Source organism: Oncorhynchus tshawytscha, unplaced genomic scaffold (genome assembly GCF_018296145.1).
Source record: "Oncorhynchus tshawytscha isolate Ot180627B unplaced genomic scaffold, Otsh_v2.0 Un_scaffold_1528_pilon_pilon, whole genome shotgun sequence".
Lineage (NCBI taxonomy): Eukaryota > Metazoa > Chordata > Actinopteri > Salmoniformes > Salmonidae > Oncorhynchus > Oncorhynchus tshawytscha.
Genome location: NW_024609832.1, coordinates 423,399 through 444,883, shown reverse-complemented (window position 1 = coordinate 444,883; position 21,485 = coordinate 423,399). Strand labels below are relative to the sequence as shown.

At 43.9% G+C, this 21,485-nt stretch overlaps 2 protein-coding genes, 1 long non-coding RNA gene and 1 pseudogene across 9 annotated transcripts; 3 read left to right on the top strand and 1 right to left on the bottom strand.

Annotated features, from left to right (window-relative positions):
- The first annotated feature begins 1,071 nt into the window (after positions 1-1,071).
- Positions 1,072-4,324, top strand: LOC121846188. Of its 2 annotated transcripts, none has more exons than XR_006083103.1 (4): positions 1,072-1,554; positions 3,296-3,454; positions 3,499-3,808; positions 3,907-4,324. It is a non-coding gene; the product is annotated as an uncharacterized LOC121846188 (long non-coding RNA). The 2 variants fall into 2 exon arrangements; XR_006083102.1 differs by having other exon boundaries at positions 3,845-3,907.
- Positions 4,325-4,519: 195 nt separating this feature from the next.
- On the top strand, positions 4,520-9,548 carry LOC121846187 (guanine nucleotide-binding protein G(I)/G(S)/G(O) subunit gamma-7). The gene is made up of 2 exons (XM_042319527.1): positions 4,520-4,743; positions 5,462-9,548. Exons 1-2 carry the CDS (start codon positions 4,663-4,665, stop codon positions 5,585-5,587), a joined length of 207 nt encoding a protein of 68 aa, XP_042175461.1. The 5' UTR covers positions 4,520-4,662; the 3' UTR covers positions 5,588-9,548.
- A 445-nt stretch (positions 9,549-9,993) lies between these two features.
- Positions 9,994-16,291, top strand: LOC112255401 (interferon-induced protein 44-like). 6 transcript variants are annotated; one of them, XR_002954245.2, is made up of 9 exons: positions 9,994-10,151; positions 10,371-10,476; positions 10,644-11,033; positions 11,195-11,249; positions 11,412-11,607; positions 12,664-12,816; positions 13,048-13,215; positions 14,507-14,607; positions 15,333-15,470. XR_002954245.2 is itself a non-coding variant. In XM_024428386.2 (9 exons), exons 1-9 carry the CDS (start codon positions 10,011-10,013, stop codon positions 15,516-15,518), a joined length of 1,500 nt encoding a protein of 499 aa, XP_024284154.2. In that variant the 5' UTR covers positions 9,994-10,010; the 3' UTR covers positions 15,519-16,291. The 6 variants fall into 6 exon arrangements, 2 of the variants coding, with proteins under 2 accessions (XP_024284154.2, XP_042175482.1); XR_006083106.1 differs by lacking the exon at positions 15,333-15,470 and adding an exon at positions 15,243-15,312; XR_006083107.1 differs by lacking the exon at positions 15,333-15,470 and adding an exon at positions 15,153-15,212.
- Positions 16,292-16,565: 274 nt separating this feature from the next.
- LOC112255130 lies at positions 16,566-20,783 on the bottom strand (annotated as a pseudogene).
- Positions 20,784-21,485: the final 702 nt, after the last annotated feature.

Sequence of the window (21,485 nt, the reverse complement as noted above, 5' to 3'; positions counted from 1 at the left end):
AGGAAATGAAAGCTAAATGTAGCATCAGCATAATTTCACACTTCAGTAGAAATGAGGCCAATGCGGTAAATGCTCTCTCCCTCTCTCTTTCTCCCTCCCTCCCTTGCTCTCTCCCTCTCTCTTTCTCCCTCCCTCCCTCCCTCTCTCCCTCTCTCTTTCTCCCTCCCTCCCTCCCCCCCCTCCCTCCCCTCCCTCCCTCCTCTCTCCCTCTCTCTCTTCTCCCTCCCTCCCTCTCTCTTCTTTCTCCCCTCCCTCCCTCCCTCCCTCCCTCCCCCTCCCTCCCTCCCTCCCTCCCTCCCTCCCTCCCTCCCCTCCCCCTCCTCCCTCCCTCCCTCCCTCCCTCCCTCCCTCTCTCTTTCTCCCTCCCTCCCTCCTCCCTCTCTCTTTCTCCCTCCCTCCCTCCCTCCCTCGCTCTCTCCCTCCTCTCTCCCTCTCTCTTTCTCCCTCCCTCCCTCCCTCCCTCCCCTCCCTCCCTCCCTCCCTCCCTCCCTCCCTCCCTCCCTCCCTCTCCCTCCCTCCCTCCCTCCCTCCCTCCCTCCCTCCCTCCCTCCCTCCCTCCCCTCCCTCCCTCCCTCCCTCCCTCCCTCCCTCCCTCCCTCCCTCCCTCCCTCCCTCACCCTACCCTCTCTCTCTCTCCTCTCCCTGCTATTTTTAGCTCTCTGGTGGATATAAAAAGCCCACTAGAGTGGGAAATGACTATAGACCGCCACTGTATGGGAAACCTTGGCCTGTAGAGCTGTATGTGTGTGTGTGTGTGTGTGTGTGTGTGTGTGTGTGTGTGTGTGTGTGTGTGTGTGTGTGTGTGTGTGTGTGTGTGTGCGTGCGTGCGTGCGTGCGTGCGTGCGTGATCGACTATAGGTGAAAATACGGTGTTCTGTCTACCAACCAAGCCGAGTGTGTAGCTTGTATATCAGTTGGAATGAAGAGTCCTTTCCCTTTGTAAATAACATTGAGTGAGGGCGCCTCCCTGCGTGTATATGTGTTACTGCACCCTGCTGTTTGATCCTGTATCAATTCCGTGTCCAGATGCGTATAGCGGATATATTGAAAGCAGCTCACACTCCGGGCACACACGGGAAAGAGAAAATACTTACATGAATATCTGATGTTCGATATACCTACATAAAGCGCCACAACCGAAATGTTTGTGCAATTGTACAATGCCGATTGGTTTTCGATTTGGAACAAGGGCCATCTTATTGAACTCCCGTAGCCACTGATCTAGGATCTGCTCATCCTCCCCAATTCTAACCTTAACCATTGGCGGGAAAAACGCAAAACTGAACTTAGATCGACGTCTAAGGGCAACTTCATCCTTTTTTATGGTCTGAACCAACCCTTTCGTTTTTCTCAAAGGGGGATATCAAGTTTGTGTGTGAGAGCGCTAGCTGGCTGTCAGAAGTGACGGAGTAACGGAGGGGGGGAATAGGGTGGACAGACACCGCTAGCCAACAGAGAGGGTGGCGTTTGATTCGGTAAAAACCGAGATTGAACGAACGGACTGTGGAACCGACGAAGCTGCCCCTTTAAATCAGGAATACAGCGCATTCGGAGGTGAGTTTGGAAATATCACTCAATTGTATCTGTTTATATCACCTCTTTACAGAACCATGTAATTATTTGCGGTTTATGTGCGCTTGTCTTCCCGATTTTGGTCATGGAAAAGCAGCGCTTAAGGGAAAGAGAGAGTCATCGGTCACGAATTCGGGTTTCCCAAGCCAGGGCGGAGAGAGAGAGGGTGGGGAGGAGAGGAACTGGGGGACAGGGTCTGTGCGAGAAACGTTATCAAAACGTCGGTAGCGCACACTGTAGCTGATAGATCAGAGGGAAGCAGCGATGTCTAAAACAGCTGGATGGTTTGAGGGAAGTGTCAAATTAGCTTACTAGGCTCTTTGCAAGACATGCATTATTTGCAACAGGCGAATAGCTTCCATACGCATTCTAACGACATGTCAACAACCTATTCTCCGGCTGAGATTCGACTATGCAGTAGGCCTATTACCGTAGTTAGTAGGCCTATAAGTGTGTGTGTGTGTGTGTGTGTGTGTGTGTGGTGTGTGGGTGGGTGGGGGGTGGCCGAGGACACACTGTTCCATCCGTCAAAATGCCCGCATTGTGTTTTCAATCGGCAGAACAGGCTTACTGTGGCATGCAGGGGCAACACACACGTATAGACCCATGTAGTCCATTGTTGGGAATTTACGCGTGTCGCGTCAGCTATAGGGTCCATATTGGATGCTCAGCCATTTCATAAGCCGACCAGTGGAATCGCCATGAACTGATAAATTCCGTCAAATTAATACAGTGTATTGTCAAATCATGTTAGCCTGCTAATGTGATGGTCTATACTAGAACACTGCACAAGACACGAGGATACTGTTTCAAACTGGCTATTCGTTGGCCTATAGGCCTGGATATAATTCTGAGGGTCAAAATAATGATCTAGACTGTCAGACAATGCTTCAGGTCACTTACCCTTTGTCTGGGAATGAGAGAATATACCCTCGTCGGGAAAGCTTGAAACTAGCTCTGTGGTAACAGGTGGGCTCAGTGGATAGGCCTACAGCTTCTGAAGTTTTAACGGATATGGCAGCATGTACGACCGTTTTCTTTGCATAGTTAGTAGCTCATACATAATGTACGCACGCACACACACACACACACACACACACACACACACACACACACACACACACACACACACACACACACACACACACACACACAGCCCTAATTAGAGCCATTAATCTCAAGGTCCTGCACAGTAGAGTAATTACAGTAGGACTCCTGAGAGAGAGAGAGAGAGAGAGAGAGAGAGAGAGAGTGAGAGAAAGAGAAAGAGAGAGAGGCTCATCTTTTCTGGTGAATAGTTTGGTACAGTACTTTATTCTACAGCTCTGTGACAACATGAATGTATTGAAACTATGGGAACTTTCTAGCACATGACACAATTAACTTGTTTCTGTGAATCCAAAAGAAATGAAAGACCGTTATTAGTTACTATGTAGTTGAAACGTGTATATGACTGTAAAATAATAGTCACCAAATGTTAAATCTACTGTACCTCCATCACTCCAGTATCCCTGCTCATTGTAAATATGGTATTGGAACTGACCCTGTATATAGTATGTTTACTTACTTATTGTGTTCTTCATATTTCCTCTTATTTCTTGTATGTTTTTTTCTGGTATTACATTGTTATTGATTATTGCATTGTTGGGTTTTGAGTTGGAAAGAAAGGTATTTCACTGTACTGTGTATGTGATATTAATAATGTGAAACTTCTACTCTGCAGGAGGTGAAGGTTTACAGCTGTCCATCTGACCTGAGGTCACAACCCCTCCTGTCCATCTGACCTGAGGTCACAACCACTCCTGTCCATCTGACCTGAGGTCACAACCCCTCCTGTCCATCTGACCTGAGGTCACAACCCCTCCTGTCCATCTGACCTGAGGTTACTGACCTGAGGTCCAACCCCTCCTGTCCATCTGACCTGAGGTCACAACCCCTCCTGTCCATCTGACCTGAGGTCACAACCACTCCTGTCCATCTGACCTGAGGTCACAACCACTCCTGTCCATCTGACCTGAGGTCACAACCACTCCTGTCCATCTGACCTGAGGTCACAACCCCTCCTGTCCATCTGACCTGAGGTCACAACCACTCCTGTCCATCTGACCTGAGGTCACAACCACTCCTGTCCATCTGACCTGAGGTCACAACCACTCCTGTCCATCTGACCTGAGGTCACAACCCCTCCTGTCCATCTGACCTGAGGTCACAACCACTCCTGTCCATCTGACCTGAGGTCCACACCTGACCACTCCTGTCCATCTGACCTGAGGTCACAACCACTCCTGTCCATCTGACCTGAGGTCACAACCACTCCTGTCCATCTGACCTGAGGTTACAACCACTCCTGTCCATCTGACCTGAGGTCACAACCACTCCTGTCCATCAGACCTGAGGTCACAACCACTCCTGTCCATCTGACCTGAGGTCACAACCACTCCTGTCCATCTGACCTGAGGTCACAACCACTCCTGTCCATCTGACCAACTCACCTGGTCAGCCCTTCCCCTGCACACACACACCTGCCCTACCTGGTACACCTGTCTACCAACCCAACACACACCTGCCCTGCCTGGTACACCTGTCTACCAACCCAACACACACCTGCCCTGCCTGGTACACCTGTCTACCAACCCAACACACACCTGTTCTACCTGGTACACCTGTCTACCACCCAACACACCTGCCCTGCCTGGTAAACCTGTCTACCAACCCAACACACCTGCCTGCCTGGTACACCTGACTATCAACCCAACACACACCTCCACTGGAGCAGACTCAATCTGTCCACTAGGTAGGTAGGTGTGTGTGTGTGTGTGTGTGTGTGTGTGTGTGTGTGTGTGTGTGTGTGTGTGTGTGTGTGTGTGTGTGTGTGTGTGTGTGTGTGTGTGTGTGTGTGTGTGTGTGTGTGTGTGTGTGTGTGTGTGTGTGTGTGGTTAAGGACAATAAATGTACAATCAAGCCTGAGAAACAAACATGATGACTGTAGCAGAAAACCACACAAGGGCAGTATAAAGCTGCTTTTAAATGATTTCTTTCTCTTCCCTCCTCCCCTCCCCATAGTGGGGGTGTGTGTATTGATGGATCAGGATGTCAACCAATAATAACATCGCCCAGGCCAGGAAACTGGTGGAACAACTGAGGATCGAGGCAGGGATCGAACGTATTAAGGTGTGTGTCAACGCTAAGGTTTTTATTAGCATGTAAGGAGCAATCCACTGTAACGAGCAATCCACTGTAAGGATCAGTCCACTGTAAGGAGCAGTCCACTGTAAGGATCAGTCCACTGTAACGAGCAATCCACTGTACGGATCAGTCCACTGTAAGAAGCAATCCACTGTACAGTCCACTGAAGTCCACTGTAAGGAGCAGTCCACTGTAAGGAGCAGTCCACTGTAAGGATCAGTCCACTGTAACGAGCAATCCACTGTACGGATCAGTCCACTGTAAGGATCAGTCCACTGTAAGGATCAGTCCACTATAAGGATAAATCCACTGTAACGAGCAATCCACTGTAAGGATCAGTCCACTGTAAGGATCAGTCCACCATAAGGATAAATCCACTGTAACGAGCAATCCACTGTAAGGATCAGTCCACTGTAAGGATCAGTCCACTATAAGGATAAATCCACTGTAACGAGCAATCCACTGTAAGGATCAGTCCACTGTAAGAAGCAATCCACTGTAAGGATCAGTCCACTGTAAGAAGCAATCCACTGTAAGGAGCAATCCACTGTTGCCAAAGCATCACAATATCCCTCTACCTGCCTCCTCTCTCTCTCTACCCCTCGAATCTTTCTCTCTCTATCCTATCCGTCCTCTCTCCCTCTCCCCCCTCCTCTGTCCCCTCCCCTTCTCTCTCTCATCCTGCCGCTCTCTCTCTCTCCAGGTTTCTAAGGCAGCAGCAGACCTGATGAGTTACTGTGAGCAGCACGCCCGTAACGATCCGCTCCTCGTTGGCATCCCAACGTCAGAAAACCCTTTCAAAGACAAGAAACCCTGCATCATCCTATAGCTGCACACTCGTCTCTGCCCATCAGACACACACACACCTGCCTGTACACACACTCCCACCGACTGACTCTGCAGCAGCCAACAAGGCCCAGCTCTGTCAGGCTATACAACACACACACACACACACACACACACACACACACACACACACACACACACACACACACACACACACACACATATATATATATATAAACGTAAACACAGAAATGAAATAGCCACTCTGGAGAAGCGCGAAGCGCCATACTCAATAGCCACAGCTAGGGGGCGGTGTCTGTGTTTACAGACCACATTGCCACATTAGTGATATTAGCCCTGAGTTGTGTCTCTGTGGTGCTGAGGGTAAGCCTGCACTAACATGCAGCCCTACCTGATACTGGTTACTGACTCACCCACAGAGATAGTGACACTCAAGTGGAGATGGCAGATTTACTTCAAAAAGGGATTAGGACAATTATCTTAATAGGAATCCACAGTCGCCTACATGAAGTTATAGGCTGATGTATAGCATGTATTTTAGTGAATCAATGATTTATTGATTCATTGATTAATCGATTGACTGATAGCATGTATCTCTGGGTGCTGTGGAATGATGGGTGTAAGGTACATGAGGGTAAGGAGTGAGGTGGAGGGTGTATGTGTGACCAATCTGGTGTAAAACCTGGGTCGTCCATGTGATGCAAGATGTGTTAGCCCTGTCAGCTAAAGCCTAGCCATTAGCCGTGGAAGCTAATACAAGTCTTCAGGTCCCAGGCATGGTTACCCATCACTAAAGCACCGTGGCTATACGCGGTGTGTTTGTTAGCCATATAGTGGCTGACTTGCCACTGACTTGCTAAGTATCACAATGGGGATGGCCCCGTCCTGAAACCTTGGGTCAACGGTAATGTCAGTGTTTCCACAAGACATTGTGTTTTTGTGAACATAGCATTGTAAACACTGAGCAGGTTGGTACATGCTGCATATGTACCCACTGGGTTTAAACCCGGATCATCTGCAATGCCACAAGACTGTGTTAGCCCACTGAGCTAAAGTATAGGCTACATACTCCCCCACTCTAGCGACGGTTATCGATCAAAAGTGTTTCTGCTTTGATTTTGATTTCTTGGTCAGTGGGTTTTCTATAGGCCAAAACTCCAGCTGTGTCGTCTTGTGGAGTAAGTTGCTCATAGACACTGATCTAAGATCAGTCTTGTGTTTTCCCTCTAATGGTAAAGGTTAGGATTTAGGGAGGGTCATCTGATACTAGATCTGTGTCTAAAAGGCTGCCACAGGCAGCCTAATTCAGATCTTTGTCCACTAATTGGTATTTTGACCAATCAGATCAGCTCTTTTTCCAATAATTGGGCAAAAGATCCGAATTGTGCTGCCTGTGTAAACGAAGCCTAATGAAACTTTTATCTTGAGTATTGCCAAGTACTGAGAGGTTAACTGTGTTCAAGTTTTTAACACCAGAAGTATATATATATGTTTTTTTATTAATTATTGTTTCGATATTTTGTCCATTTATTGCCATACACTTAGCAGATACTGTAGGTTTCCATTCACTTCTTAACTTTACACTTGAGGCAAAAGTTTACCTTAACCACAGATCTAGGATCAGATTATCATCCCCAATCTTAACTTGAACCATAAGGGGGTGTACAAATATCTTATCCTATATCAGTGGTTATAGAATTCACTAGTTCTGCCAATGAGAGCAAGCATCACATTATGGGCTTTGCTTATTGGCTCATCATGTGTTTTATTGAGGAACAAGAGCCAATTACAAAGTGTTGTCCCGTCTCCCCACCTCCACAGACCCATTTCTCTACTCCCAAACCAAACTTGATTGTAAAAAATTTAAAAGATGCTAGAGAAAATAAAAATAAAAGTGTATAAACTTTCTTTAAGTGCAGAAGTGATACGTTTTGAGAGTAGCTTTTTGGGGTTTGGTTTGAGTTTCTTTCTAAATGGAAGCAGGTCAGTCGAGTATTATTATCGAACTGTACAGTGTTTGTAAGATAAAACTTAGGCCAGAAATCAATCAAAGTGCATCAAACTTTTTCCATAAAAAAAGCGCTTTAATTGAATGTCAGCCTGTTGCAGAATCTTTTCTGTGGACGTTCCATTTTTGCGTAAATGTTTCCCTTCTGTCAGAATTTAGTCTGTTTGTTTCCTCATTCAGCTTGGGACAGGTTCACACACACATACACACACACTCACACGCTCACACACACGCACACTCACACACGCACACGCTCACACACACACGCCCACTCACACGCTCACACACACACACACACACACACACACACACACACACACACACACACACACACACACACACACACACACACACACACACACACACACACAATCCCCTAGTGACTAAATGGGGAGCCAACCACATCTACAAAGCATGGCCGTATTCGTAGCATAGCGTCTTATACACAGGCACAGCTCTGTGAGAAACAAACCTGAACCATTAAAACACTGTCTCTCTCTCTCTCTCACACACACACACACACACACACACACACACACACACACACACACACACACACACACACACACACACACACACACACATTTTCCTAATGTCTTTTACAATTGATTATCTGAGGGACAATCTTGCTATTTCTTAATTCATTCATTCCATGGACAGTTATGCTTGATTGATTGATTGGTTGATTGATGGTTTGCCTTGTTGTGGTGTATTGTGTTGTATGCTGGTTAGGACCAGGAGTTTTACCTGGTCAAGTCACATGGTCAGGAACAACATTCTAGCCCTAGACTTAAGAATAGTTGAGAGTATTTGAGTGAACAGTCTTAAAAGAGGACACAAAGCTCTAGAATGGAAGTCTTGTGGTGCTCCCATTCCCACATCATTCACTATAGCTGATCTAGGTCCGTTTCAAGTTTTCTCCCCCTAAAGATTGTCAGGATTTGGGGAATGGAATCTGATCCTAGATCTTACCCAGAGCAGAACGCTAGAACCCTAAAACTAATTTCTGTCCCTAGACACTGGTCTCGGGTCAGTTTTACCTGGACTCATCATTGTGTTTTAATCTCCTGTGTATGCATATACAGTATGTATCTCTGGTAACACTTTGTTTTACAGTCTCCTTTAAGTTAACTTGGTATTTGCTTATGAATAACATGGTAAAAACATGTGTTTCGTTGCAAGCGAGGACTATTTGGTCCCAGGTTGAAAGTCCCCATTGTTACCACAATGTGTTCCTTCCGGCTGGGACAGGACTGTAAAGTCAAGCATTACCGTATCTTTTTGCCTTGATTAATTGTGAATGATCAGTTATAGATTATGAAGGAAATGTAATATCTATTTTTTGTATCTGGTCGCTCTGATGTGCCATAACTCATGTTTTCTTGCACACTGTTCATATTTTACAGTTAAATACTTTACTGTTCATATTTTACAGTTAAATAATTTACTGTTCATATTTTACAGTTAAATACTTTACTGTTAAGACTTTACTGTTCATATTTTACAGTTAAATACTTTACTGTTAAGACTTTACTGTTCATATTTTACAGTTAAATACTTTACTGTTCAGACTTTACTGTTCATATTTTACAGTTAAATACTTTACTGTTAAGACTTTACTGTTCATATTTTACAGTTAAATACTTTCCTGTTTAGACTTTACTGTTCATATTTTACAGTTAAATACTTTACTGTTAAGACTTTACAGTTAAATACTTTACTGTTAAGACTTTACTGTTCATATTTTACAGTTAAATACTTTACTGTTCATATTTTACAGTTAAATACTTTACTGTTCATATTTTACAGTTAAATACTTTACTGTTCATATTTTACAGTTAAATACTTTACTGTTCATATTTTACAGTTAAATACTTTACTGTTAAGACTTTACTGTTCATATTTTTGTGGATATTGCTGTTAAAAAAAGATGATGTTGAAAAGTAGACAACAGTAATAAAAAATATGATAATAACGCCTGTGTTGTTCTGACCTGCTCCTTATCTTCTTACACACACACACACACACACACACACACACACACACACACACACACACACACACACACACACACACACACACACACACACACACACACACACACACACACACAAAAAAAAACAACAGGTAATTTGAAAGTGACCATAGAAGCTTCTCTAGCCTCAGATAGAATTTCAACTCATTGTCAATGAAATAGCATTATGTTTTGTTTCTAAGCCATCTTCTACCCTACTGTAGAAGCCCCCGATTTCCTGACATGACTTGTGGAGGGAAGACTACAGGCCGTGTAAGGTGCAGTCCCTCCCCCGGGGCTGTACGTTGTAGTATGCTGCTAAAATAACCGCACCCACCTGGCGTGCCAGCAGAGCTCCATCAATCTCACACTACCCGTCCTTTCCCGTATTTGAGTAAAAGCAGGTTGAGTGAGTCAAAGTACATGTCTATTTTAAGAAAAGATAAGCCACACCTACTGTACGCCTTTTTTATGGTGGCGCAGCAACGACCTGGATTTTGTGGTCGATTATGTTGTGATTTGCATTATAAGGAGTTATATTTCCACGATCATCAGTTACAAACGGTAAGAACTTCATCACCATCATGACAAGTCTAAAGAAAGCGCTTCAAATAAGCAATTCTAACAGATATCTGTGGGGCAGCGTCTGTGGAAATATGACAGGTTGTTGTCTTCTCTTTATATGCCTTTCGCTCATTCCTCGGTGCGTGTCTATACAGCGAGGTGAGGTTCATCAGTATGATGGGTTTCTGTTACTATTTATTGCTGGTCTTTCTACCTCAGTTCCTTGGAGACGTCATGAGTGTTGTGAAGTCCAGTCTGTCAGTAGGACAGGAGAAGAAGCTGCTGTCTCTGTTCGGCCATGTCAGACTCCACCTGCTCTACAAAGGTTTGTCGGAACAATGGACTTCATTTTAATGGAATCTTTATTTTCATGATATTTTATGGGATTAATTTTATTCTCAGGCCAGATACCTGCAATGCAGGCAGAACAAAGTGATTGGTTCAGTAAAAGGTAATAAAGTACTTTTCTATTATATTTTGTTCTGCTCAAAGCCAGTGTCCATGGCTACATGAATATAGCCTTCCACAGCCGCTGTGATGGCCAGGGACCCACCGTACTTGTGGCCTACAACAAGGCTGGGTTTGTTTTCGGAGGTTACATCAGTAAGGACTACGCCCAGACTGGACAGGTGATCAACGATGATAAGGCCTTTCTCTACAGCATCACTGACCAGAGAGAAAAGCCACTGCGTGTGTCCAGTACCGATGGCCAGTATGGTTTCACAGACGGAGCCTATGGTCTTAATGTTGGTGCCATGTGGTTTCTTAATAATAGCACCGCTACAGTTCAAATTGTTGCAGGGAACAGCTACACCTTTGAAGCAGAAGAGATGCATGGCAATGACCTGCAGCTGACAGAGTGTGAGGTGTACAGAGTGGAAGGTGAGTGGTCCTTTATAGCCCCTACTCCCTAGGCATATCTGAAACGATTGGATACATGTAACCAATATGGCAAAATATTCTAACCAGTCAGAAGGCCAGGTTAAGCAATTAGTGTATTGATTAAATCCGATTGTTTTGTTGTTTGTCTCAATTTCTGGCAGAGTGTGTAGGCCTTCTGGAGACTCCTTGGAGGAAAATTGACTTGGAAGGATATGGGTATGTTAACTCTCAAAAGCGGTACAAAAATCATAATACTGTGCAACTAGTGATGCATCTAGTACCACTTCTGCTGTTCCAGTGAACAGACTTAAATTAATGAATCCAGTCTGTCACCCATCTCTCTCTCTTCCTTTCTCCATCCATCTCTATCATTAACAGCACCAAGGAACGCCTGATGGACTATATCAAGAACTATAAGCCTGAGGTAAAGTCTGTGGTCCAGGTCAGAGTTCTGCTGGTGGGTCCGGTCGGGGCCGGCAAGTCCAGCTTCTTCAACTCCATCAACTCTGTCTTCAAAGGACATGTTACCGGGCAGGCTAACACCGGCAGCGCTGGCACCAGCCTCACCACACAGGTACAGTACTATGTTTGTGCGCACATGATTGTGTGTGGCTTAAAGATACAGGCCGGGATCTTAAAGGGCAGGCCGCCACTTTTCACACCATATTCATTATCTCCAGCACCATATCAGTGTCTACTTATGGGAAAACGGCGTGTTTCTATAATCTATGGTTAAAAAGATAAAATAAATGTTCTACAAAAAATACTTCTCTGTGATGAGTTTTGTGTTTGAGTTTTGTGTATGAAAATCACTGTTTATTTTTTTAATTTTTTACTTTTGATGATGTCATTGGGTAGAACTTTATTCAATTTATAATTTTTTCGTTTTTTTTATAGAATTTTAAAACATACACTCTATCTGCAGTGAAGCTGCTCGACATTTACATTACGTTCAGCCATCTAGCAGGCACGCCCATCCAGAGTGGCCCACAGGAGCAACCAGGGTCAAGCACCCCGTCCAATGGCACATCGACAGATCTCCCACCAAGTCGAATCAGAGACCCGAACCAATGATCTCTAGGTCATCGGCCCAAGTTCCCATCTCCCAGGCCACAAACCATCCAAGATCCCCCCCATAGTTCTACCCTCAAACATCCAAGACCCCCCCACCCCTACACTGTCCCCTCCTGAAACCCACCCCAACCAACGTCCCCCTCCAACCGAAAACCACCACCCAACCAACAAAAGAGAAAAAACAATTAAAACAGAACAATTATATAGAACAAGTATACATTTTTAACTTTATATTTTTTTCTACAAAACAAAGAAATGTGTTGTTTTCACATTGCGCTGGAGATAATGAACATGAGGTTGAAAATTCGTGGAATTGCCCTTTAAGCACTTACAAAACATATTGTACAAAATGGAATCCATAACATATCATACGAAATGGAATCCATAACATATCTTACAAAATGGATGATGTAGTACACAATTGCGCCTAATGTTCGGGGACCCGTTTTGGCTCGTGAGCACCACTTTCAAAACTACTGGCTGAAATTAGACAAAACCTCTGGAGCCTCACTATTGTACAGGACTTGACATTCTAACTCTCTCTCTCTCTCTGTAGTTCCGTACCTACAGCATCAAGGCAGAGCAGGGTGGGAAGGCTCTCCCTCTGGTCCTGTGTGACACCATGGGTCTGGAGGAAGGACCCAGCGCAGGGCTGGATATAGACGACATCAACAGTATCCTGAAGGGCCACGTACAGGACCGGTACCAGGTGAGTAAAACTGGCAAATGATAGCAGTGGGGGAAGATACATTTCTATTCATTCTATCAACAAGAGGATTTCATGTGTTTGATACCAATCATTCCAGTCATTACAATGAGCCTGTCCTCTGACTTAAAGTAGCACCAGCCTCACGGTAGGGAAAGCTTGTGCTTGATAGTACAGTAGCAGAAGCAGTAGTATATATATCTTGGGGGCTGATGTCCTGTTTCTCTCCCCCAGTTCAACCCGTCCATGTCTGTCCAGACGGATGGTGTTGGGTTCTGTAAGTCGCCCATCCTGAAGGACACGATCCACTGTGTGGTCTACGTACTGGATGCCTGCAAGGTCACTCTGCTCTCTGCTAAAATGGTGGACAAGCTCGCCGCCATCCGCAAGGGGATCAACAAGGTGGGTAAGGAAGGAAATGAGTGTGCGTGTGTGTTTACGTGTCTGTGCGTGTCTGTGTGTGTGTGTTAACATGTGTGTGTTGTGTAAGGTTGGGGAGTAACAGATTACATGTATTCCGTTACATGTAAGGGATTACAAAAACAGCTAACTGTAATCTGTTACATTACCAGCAAAAATATTGTAATCAGATTACAGATACTTTTGAAAACTAGATGATTACTTCAATGATTACTTTTACATTCAGAAAGGATGTTTGCGAAAAATATATATTATACTCCTCTCTGTTTTCTCAATGACATTCAAATCAGCATTGAAAAAAGGCGCAAGTTTAAGTCTGTTCCACCTGAGCAAGTCTGACCATAAATCAGAGACCACTATGATGACACACCAAATGGGTTTGATGGATCACGGGATAAGAGCAGGAATGGGCTTTTCTAGGCTATAGTCCAAGCTGTGTCTTCCAATGGTGCGACTGCTGTCAGCATCCAAAGATGATCCAACTTGAATAAACACTTGGAGGTAAGGACGACAGCAGTGGTGTCGTCTACTGCAAACGGATATCACTTATTATTGATATCTACACAGCGCATTGATGTGAATCACACTGCTGCTCTCTCATTTAGCTATTTGCACCTGACGTGTTGTGGTTGTTGTGGATGGCTGTTCACAAATCTAAACGTATTTTTGAACCCAGAAATTGTTCAATTCAAGAAGTTTAAGCTGCCTACCCATTCATTGTTTTTGAAACCAGTGGACAGCCAGTGAAAAATGCTCTCTTGCAACAGCTGCACAGTGCGGATCCCAGCCTATGGAATAAAAGTGGGTCTTTTATTGCTTAATCTAATTCATGCTGATAAAAAATGAACACATGCTCAAACTCGTATGTATTTGATAGACTTAAAGGGGGAATCTGTAGTTGCTACATCCATTTTTGGACTTGTAAATTATATACATATTAATGTAAAGATATCATTTAATCATATTATTATATGTAGTAGAAAGCGATGGGTTAGAAGAAGCCTACATAACCAACCCATAAAGTAAAATGTAACATCCATATATGGCCAGCAAACTTTAACATTGATTTATCCTGCAATTGTTGTCGTTCAATTGGTAACATAAATTTTTGTCTTCTTCTAATGCCTCTTAAGGGCAAAGTCATTTAAAAGTAACGCAATGTAATTTGAGTAATCCAAAAGTTACATTACTGATTACAATTTTGGACAAGTAACTAGTAACTAACGGATTACATTTAGAAAGTAACTACCCAACCCTGGTGTTGTGTCACTAGGTGTTGCCCAGCTGGTCCTGCTTACTAAGGTGGATGAGGCCTGTCCTCTAGTGAGAGAAGACCTGACCAACATCTACCTCAGCCACTACATAGAGAGGATGGTGAGTGCATGGCTGAGTCTGGAACCCTATTCTCACATAGTACACCATGTTTATTTAACTACAACCTTGTGTGTGTGTGTGTGTGTTTCAGACCCGCGAGGTGAGTGTGTGTCTGGATGTGTCTGGGTGTGTGTGTGTGTGTTTCAGACCCACGAGGTGAGTGTGTGTCTGGGTGTGTGTGTGTGTTTGTTTCAGACCCGTGAGGTGAGTGTGTGTCTGGGTGTGTGTGTGTGTGTGTGTGTTCAGACCCGCGAGGTGAGTGTGTGTCTGGATATGTCTGGGTGTGTGTGTGTGTGTGTTTCAGACCCGCGAGGTGAGTGTGTGTCTGGGTGTGTGTGTGTTTGTTTCAGACCCGTGAGGTGTGTGTGTGTGTTTCAGACATGTGAGGTGAGTGTGTGTCTGGGTGTGTCCCAGTCCTGTGTCCTGCCAGTGAAGAACTACAGTCGTGTGTGTGTGTGTTTTGTTTCAGACCCGTGAGGAGAGTGTGTGTCTGGGTGTGTGTGTTTGTTTCAGACCCATGAGGTGTGTGTGTGTGTGTGTTTCAGACACGTGAGGTGAGTGTGTGTCTGGGTGTGTCCCAGTCCTGTGTCCTGCCAGTGAAGAACTACAGTCGTGTGTGTGTGTGTTTGTTTCAGACCCGTGAGGTGAGTGTGTGTCTGGGTGTGTCCCAGTCCTGTGTCCTGCCAGTGAAGAACTACAGTCGTGTGTGTGTGTGTTTGTTTCAGACCCGTGAGGTGAGTGTGTGTCTGGGTGTGTCCCAGTCCTGTGTCCTGCCAGTGAAGAACTACAGTCGTGAGTTTGAGCTGGACGTCCACACAGACATCCTCCTGCTCACTGCCGTGGTCCAGATGCTTCGCTACTCTAACAACTACTTTGATGACATCTATCAGGATGGAGAACAGTCTGAGTGACTAGGGGTGTGTGTGTGTGATACTGATCTGAAGTCAGTTTTGGGTTTACCTTCTAGTGGGTACGCTTAGGATTAAGGGGAATACACTGATCCTGGATGTGTTAAAATAGCAACTTTTAGTTACGGCTTTATAAACATTTTTATCTTAATTCTCTGAGGCGATTCCATTCTGACTTTTCCCAGTTACGATTTACACTGAGTATAGCAAACATTAGGAACACCTTGCTAATATTGATGTCGTTTGCGTGGAGGACTTTTCTTGATACACACGGGAAACTGTTGAGTGTGAAAAACGCAGCAGTGTTTCAGTTCTTGACACAAACCGGTGTGCCTGCCACCTAGTACCATACCCTGTTCAAAGGCACTTAAGTATTTTGTCTTGCCCACAATCTGAATGGCACACATACACAATACATGTCTCAAGGTTTAACAATCTATCTTTAACCTGTGTCCTCCCCTTCATCGGCAAAGATTGAAGTGGATTTAACAAGTGACATCAATAAGGGATCATAGCTTTCACCCGGCTTCACCTGGTCAGTCTGTCATGGAAAGAGGTGTTCTTAATGTTTTGTCCACTTAGTGTACTGTATATTGTAATTAGATACAATATGTGTATGTCGTATTGTAAGGTTGTCTACCAACACTTCTCTGTAGAGTCTGTACTGCTATTGGTCAGATAAGACATTCAACTGTATACTGCTCATTGTACTTTGTTCAATACAGCATTTTCATAGAAAAGAACTAAATGCGGAATAAATATCTGTTGCATATCTAGGGCCTGACTCACTCACACTTGCTCTACAGTTGTCCAAACTTTAAGAAAGACAGAGAGAGACATCCAACATAAGAGACATGTGGAGATGCAGTCCGGTACAAACAGCAAACCATTTTAAAACAGTAAATCATTTTAATTAAATATGTAAGGAGAACGGTAAGAACATGAATCAGTAACAATAATGTTGATCATGTCTTGAATCATGAAAATAGCGTGACGGAAAATGTTATCTTGTGAAGAGATAGCCTTGAAAATGTTCATCTTGTCTTAGTGTCATAAGTAATCCTTGGTTCCTGCCTGTGATTGGTAAAGATATGAGGGGGGTGACATGAGCCCCTCCTTAGGACCATCTGGCAGAACACCCAGAATATATTCTAGAAGTTAAGATAGGAGACAGTGCCAGACACATGCCAGAACCAATCCTATGAACTATGCCTATTTTTTAAAATTTCACCTTTATTTAACCAGGTAGGCCGTTGAGAATAAGTTCTCATTTACAACTACGACCTGGCCAAGATTAAGCAAAGCAGTGCGACACAAACAACAACAGAGTTACACATGGAATAAACAAATGTACAGTCAATAACACAATAGAAAAGTCTATATACAGTGTGTGCAAATGAAGTAAGATTAGGGAGGTAAGGCAATAAATAGGCCGTAGTGGAAAATAATTACAATTTCGCAAATAAACACTGGAGTGATAGATGTGCAGAAGATGAATGTGCAAGTAGAGATACTGGGGTGCAAAGGAGCAAAATGATATATATATATATAAATAAAATAAATAACAATATGGGGATGAGGTAGTTGGATGGGCTATTTACAGATGGGCTATGTACAGGTGCAATGATCTGTAAGCTGCTCTGATAGCTGATACTTAAATCAAATCAAATCAAATTTTATTTGTCACATACACATGGTTAGCAGATGTTAATGCGAGTGTAGCGAAATGCTTGTGCTTCTAGTTCCGACAATGCAGTAATAACGAGCAAGTAATCTAACTAACAATTCCAAAAAAAACTACTGTCTTATACACAGTGTAAGGGGATAAAGAATATGTACATAAGGATATATGAATGAGTGATGGTACAGAGCAGCATAGGCAAGATACAGTAGATGATATCGAGTACAGTATATACATATGAGATAAGTATGTAAACCAAGTGGCATAGTTAAAGTGGCTAGTGATACATGTATTACATAAGGATGCAGTCGATGATATAGAGTACAGTATCAACGTATGCATATGAGATGAACAATGTAGGGTAAGTAACATTATATAAGGTAGCATTGTTTAAAGTGGCTAGTGATATATTTACATCATTTCCCATCAATTCCCATGATTAAAGTGGCTGGAGTAGAGTCAGTGTCATTGACAGTGTGTTGGCAGTAGCCACTCAATGTTAGTGGTGGCTGTTTAACAGTCTGATGGCCTTGAGATAGAAGCTGTTTTTCAGTCTCTCGGTCCCAGCTTTGATGCACCTGTACTGACCTCGCCTTCTGGATGACAGCGGGGTGAACAGGCAGTGGCTCGGGTGGTTGATGTCCTTGATGATCTTTATGGCCTTCCTGTAGCATCGGGTGGTGTAGGTGTCCTGGAGGGCAGGTAGTTTGCCCCCGGTGATGCGTTGTGCAGACCTCACTACCCTCTGGAGAGCCTTACGGTTGAGGGCGGTGCAGTTGCCATACCAGGCGGTGATACAGCCCGCCAGGATGCTCTCGATTGTGCATCTGTAGAAGTTTGTGAGTGCTTTTGGTGACAAGCCGAATTTCTTCAGCCTCCTGAGGTTGAAGAGGCGCTGCTGCGCCTTCCTCACGATGCTGTCTGTGTGAGTGGACCAATTCAGTTTGTCTGTGATGTGTATGCCGAGGAACTTAAAACTTGCTACCCTCTCCACTACTGTTCCATCGATGTGGATGGGGGTGTTCCCTCTGCTGTTTCCTGAAGTCCACAATCATCTCCTTAGTTTTGTTGACGTTGAGTGTGAGGTTATTTTCCTGACACCACACTCCGAGGGCCCTCACCTCCTCCCTGTAGGCCGTCTCGTCGTTGTTGGTAATCAAGCCTACCACTGTTGTGTCGTCCGCAAACTTGATGATTGAGTTGGAGGCGTGCAGATATGAGTCTCCAGTTTCAGTGATTTTTGCAATTCGTTCCAGTCATTGGCAGCAGAGAACGGCCAAATTTTCTGCATTTATCAGTGTGCCATCAGGTAGCCTGATTTCAGATGTGTCCATGCAAACAGGATTATTAGGGAAATAGTCATTCTAAGCAAAGCAAGTAAACATTTTAAATCTAACTAATCTGGCTATCCACAATAATCACTATATTGTGTGCATGTACAATACCTGTTGGCTCAGGTTTGGGGCGGGGCCGGGGTTTAGATGGGTGCAGCTCTTCCTGCTTCTCTAGCTGGTTTTTGAAGAAGCTGTCAGCGTAGTTCAACATCTGGTTCAGACTGAGCAGCAGGATATCTATGTCCTGATCCTGCTCACACTCCTGGCTGTAGTTGTTCACTGGCAGAATACAAGACACAGGAATATTCAGGGACGCACTTAACTCGTGGGTCTGTAAACACATTTAGCAATTTCTTAAAGGGATAGTTTGCCCAAATAAAATTCTACATTGGTTTCCTTACCCTGTTAGCAGTCTATGGACAAGGTATGACAGCAATCGATGTGTTGGTTTTATTTCCCTGGCACGATTTATAAATGCTAACATTTTAGCATTTGTGGCACAAATCCCATTCAAGTCATTGGACCGTTTCACTCATGTCCAAATCATCCAAAAGTATCTCAAATTGATTGTGAAGCTCAAGAAGGTCACTTATAGATGATTTGAGCATGATGCGCGAAAAATGCTAATATAGGTCCCATGACTTGAATGGGATTTATGCCACAAATGCTAAATGGGTTCTGTGCCACAGATGCATTTGGAAACTGTGCCAGGGAAACTAAACCGAAGCATGGATTGAGGTCATACCTTGTCTATAGACTGCTTACAGGGTAAGAAAACCGATGTAATTTGAGGGAACTATTCCTTTAACTTAGCCAATTAGCACTTTGTGTATCTTTAACAGCAATGCAGTTGCATGCAATGAGTAAACACCTCACCTTCCTCTTTATGTAGTGGCTGAGGTAAACATTCTGCAGGCCTTGTCCACTTTGGTCAACAGTACCAGCTGGGGAATGCCCGGGATCAACATGCAGTGGGAAATAATGACTCTCGGGAGGATTGCATATGGGGAACAATGCATTTCATGTAATGTTTCACGCTGACATAGGAGGGTCTGAAAAGGATATACAGTGCCTTCGGAAACTGTTCACACCCCTTGACCGTTTGTTACATTACAGCATTATTCTAAAATTTATTTTAAAAAAAAGGTTTTTAAATCCTCAGCAATCTACACACAATACCCCATGATGACAGAGTGAAAACAGGCTTTTAGAAAATTTTGCAAATGTATTACACATACCCAAGAAGACTCAAGGCTATATTCGCTGCCAACGGTGCTTTAACAAAGTACTGAGTAAAGGGTCTGAATGTGATTTTTCTGTTTTTTATTTTGTATAAATTAGCAAAAATGTCTAAAAACCTGTTTCTGCTTTGTCATTGTGGGGTATTTTGTGTAGATTCATGAGGGGGAAAAACAATGTAATACATTTTAGAAGAAGGCTGTAAATGTTATCTAAAATTAAATCATCAATCTACACAAAATATACAATAATGACAAAGCAGAAAACAGGTTTTTAGAAATGTTGGCTAATTTATAAAATATCACATTTACCTAACAAAATGTGAAAAAAATTCAAGGGGTCTGAATATTTTCCGAAGGCACTGTACACTACTTAAAATACCTGCTTTTGAAGTGGTAGATTATCTTATAAAAAGGAGCACCTTGTGGTCATAAAGCATTATGAAACTATAATAAAAGCAAAAAGGTACTAAGGGCTTTATTCACTCAGACATCTGAATGGTCTTCTTGCAGATAGCAGCCAACTTGTCCATCATCTTAGCAGACATCTGAGAAACTTTGCTGGCGTTCATAACGTACACCACACAGTGGATCTGGTCATTCAGAGTAGCATGCTTGCGTTATCCAGGTACATCCGGCTGCAAGGGAGCCATTGGGTTAAACTGTAAGTGACAGAGACAGAATTATGAGTCAGCGATCTTCCAGAACTGGACCTACATTCTAGGGTGAACTTGTTAAATAGGAAAGCCTCACGTCTTGCTACTTCGATATCAGAACATTCAAGTTTCTTGTATTGTGAAAGGTAAAATAATAGATTTGTTCAACCACAGGATATCAAAGTTAAAGTAGTGTGGGATTCTATCTAGTTAAGGTATATTGTCAACATTGGCTCGACTCTGGCGCCCTTTGACCATTGTGCGCACACACGCACGCACTCATACCCAGTGTGGTGAGGCTTCTGTCTGCACTGCCAGCGATGGCCTTGCATGTTGATGGTATTGAAGAAGCTGGACATGCCAGCCCAAACCTGACCCACCAACAGAACACTGGCCTGGGCCACTGATTTTACCTCAAGCCTATAGTTCTGGATGTTCTACTTCAATTGTTCTTTATTCCTACATTTAAAAAAATAATAATTGAATTAATGTATTTTTGGTATGTGGTGTGCAGGCATGTGTGTGGTTAGGTTCAAAGACAGTAATATTTACTCAGACGTCCAAAGTGCGTTTCTCCAGGCCTTTGCCAGATGATCTATTAACTTTGTATGGACAGAAATGGGGTTAAAATGGGGCGGCAGGGTAGCCTAGCCACTCTGTGGACCTCACACTCTGTCAACACCAGGTCGTTGCCATGCATCCCTGCAGCATTGACTTTGTAATGATTTCCTGTTATACAACTGACCTGTGCTTTATTGCCATTCAGAAACCACAAGACACCAACATTAAGACCATGTTTTCTATCTGTGAAACCATACTGGCCATCGGGGGTATTGTCGGACGCAGCCACAGTGTCATCCGACCCCTCCTGTCTCAGCCTCCAGTATCTATGCTGCAATAGTTTGTCAGGGGGCTAGAGAAAAGGCATAGTCCTGGGACCATGCCTCAGGACTATCTGGCCTGATGACTCCTTGCTATCCCCAGTCCACCCGGTCGTGCTGCTGCCCCAGTTTCAACTGTTCTACCAGCGGCTATGGAACCCTGAGCTGTTCACCGGACAT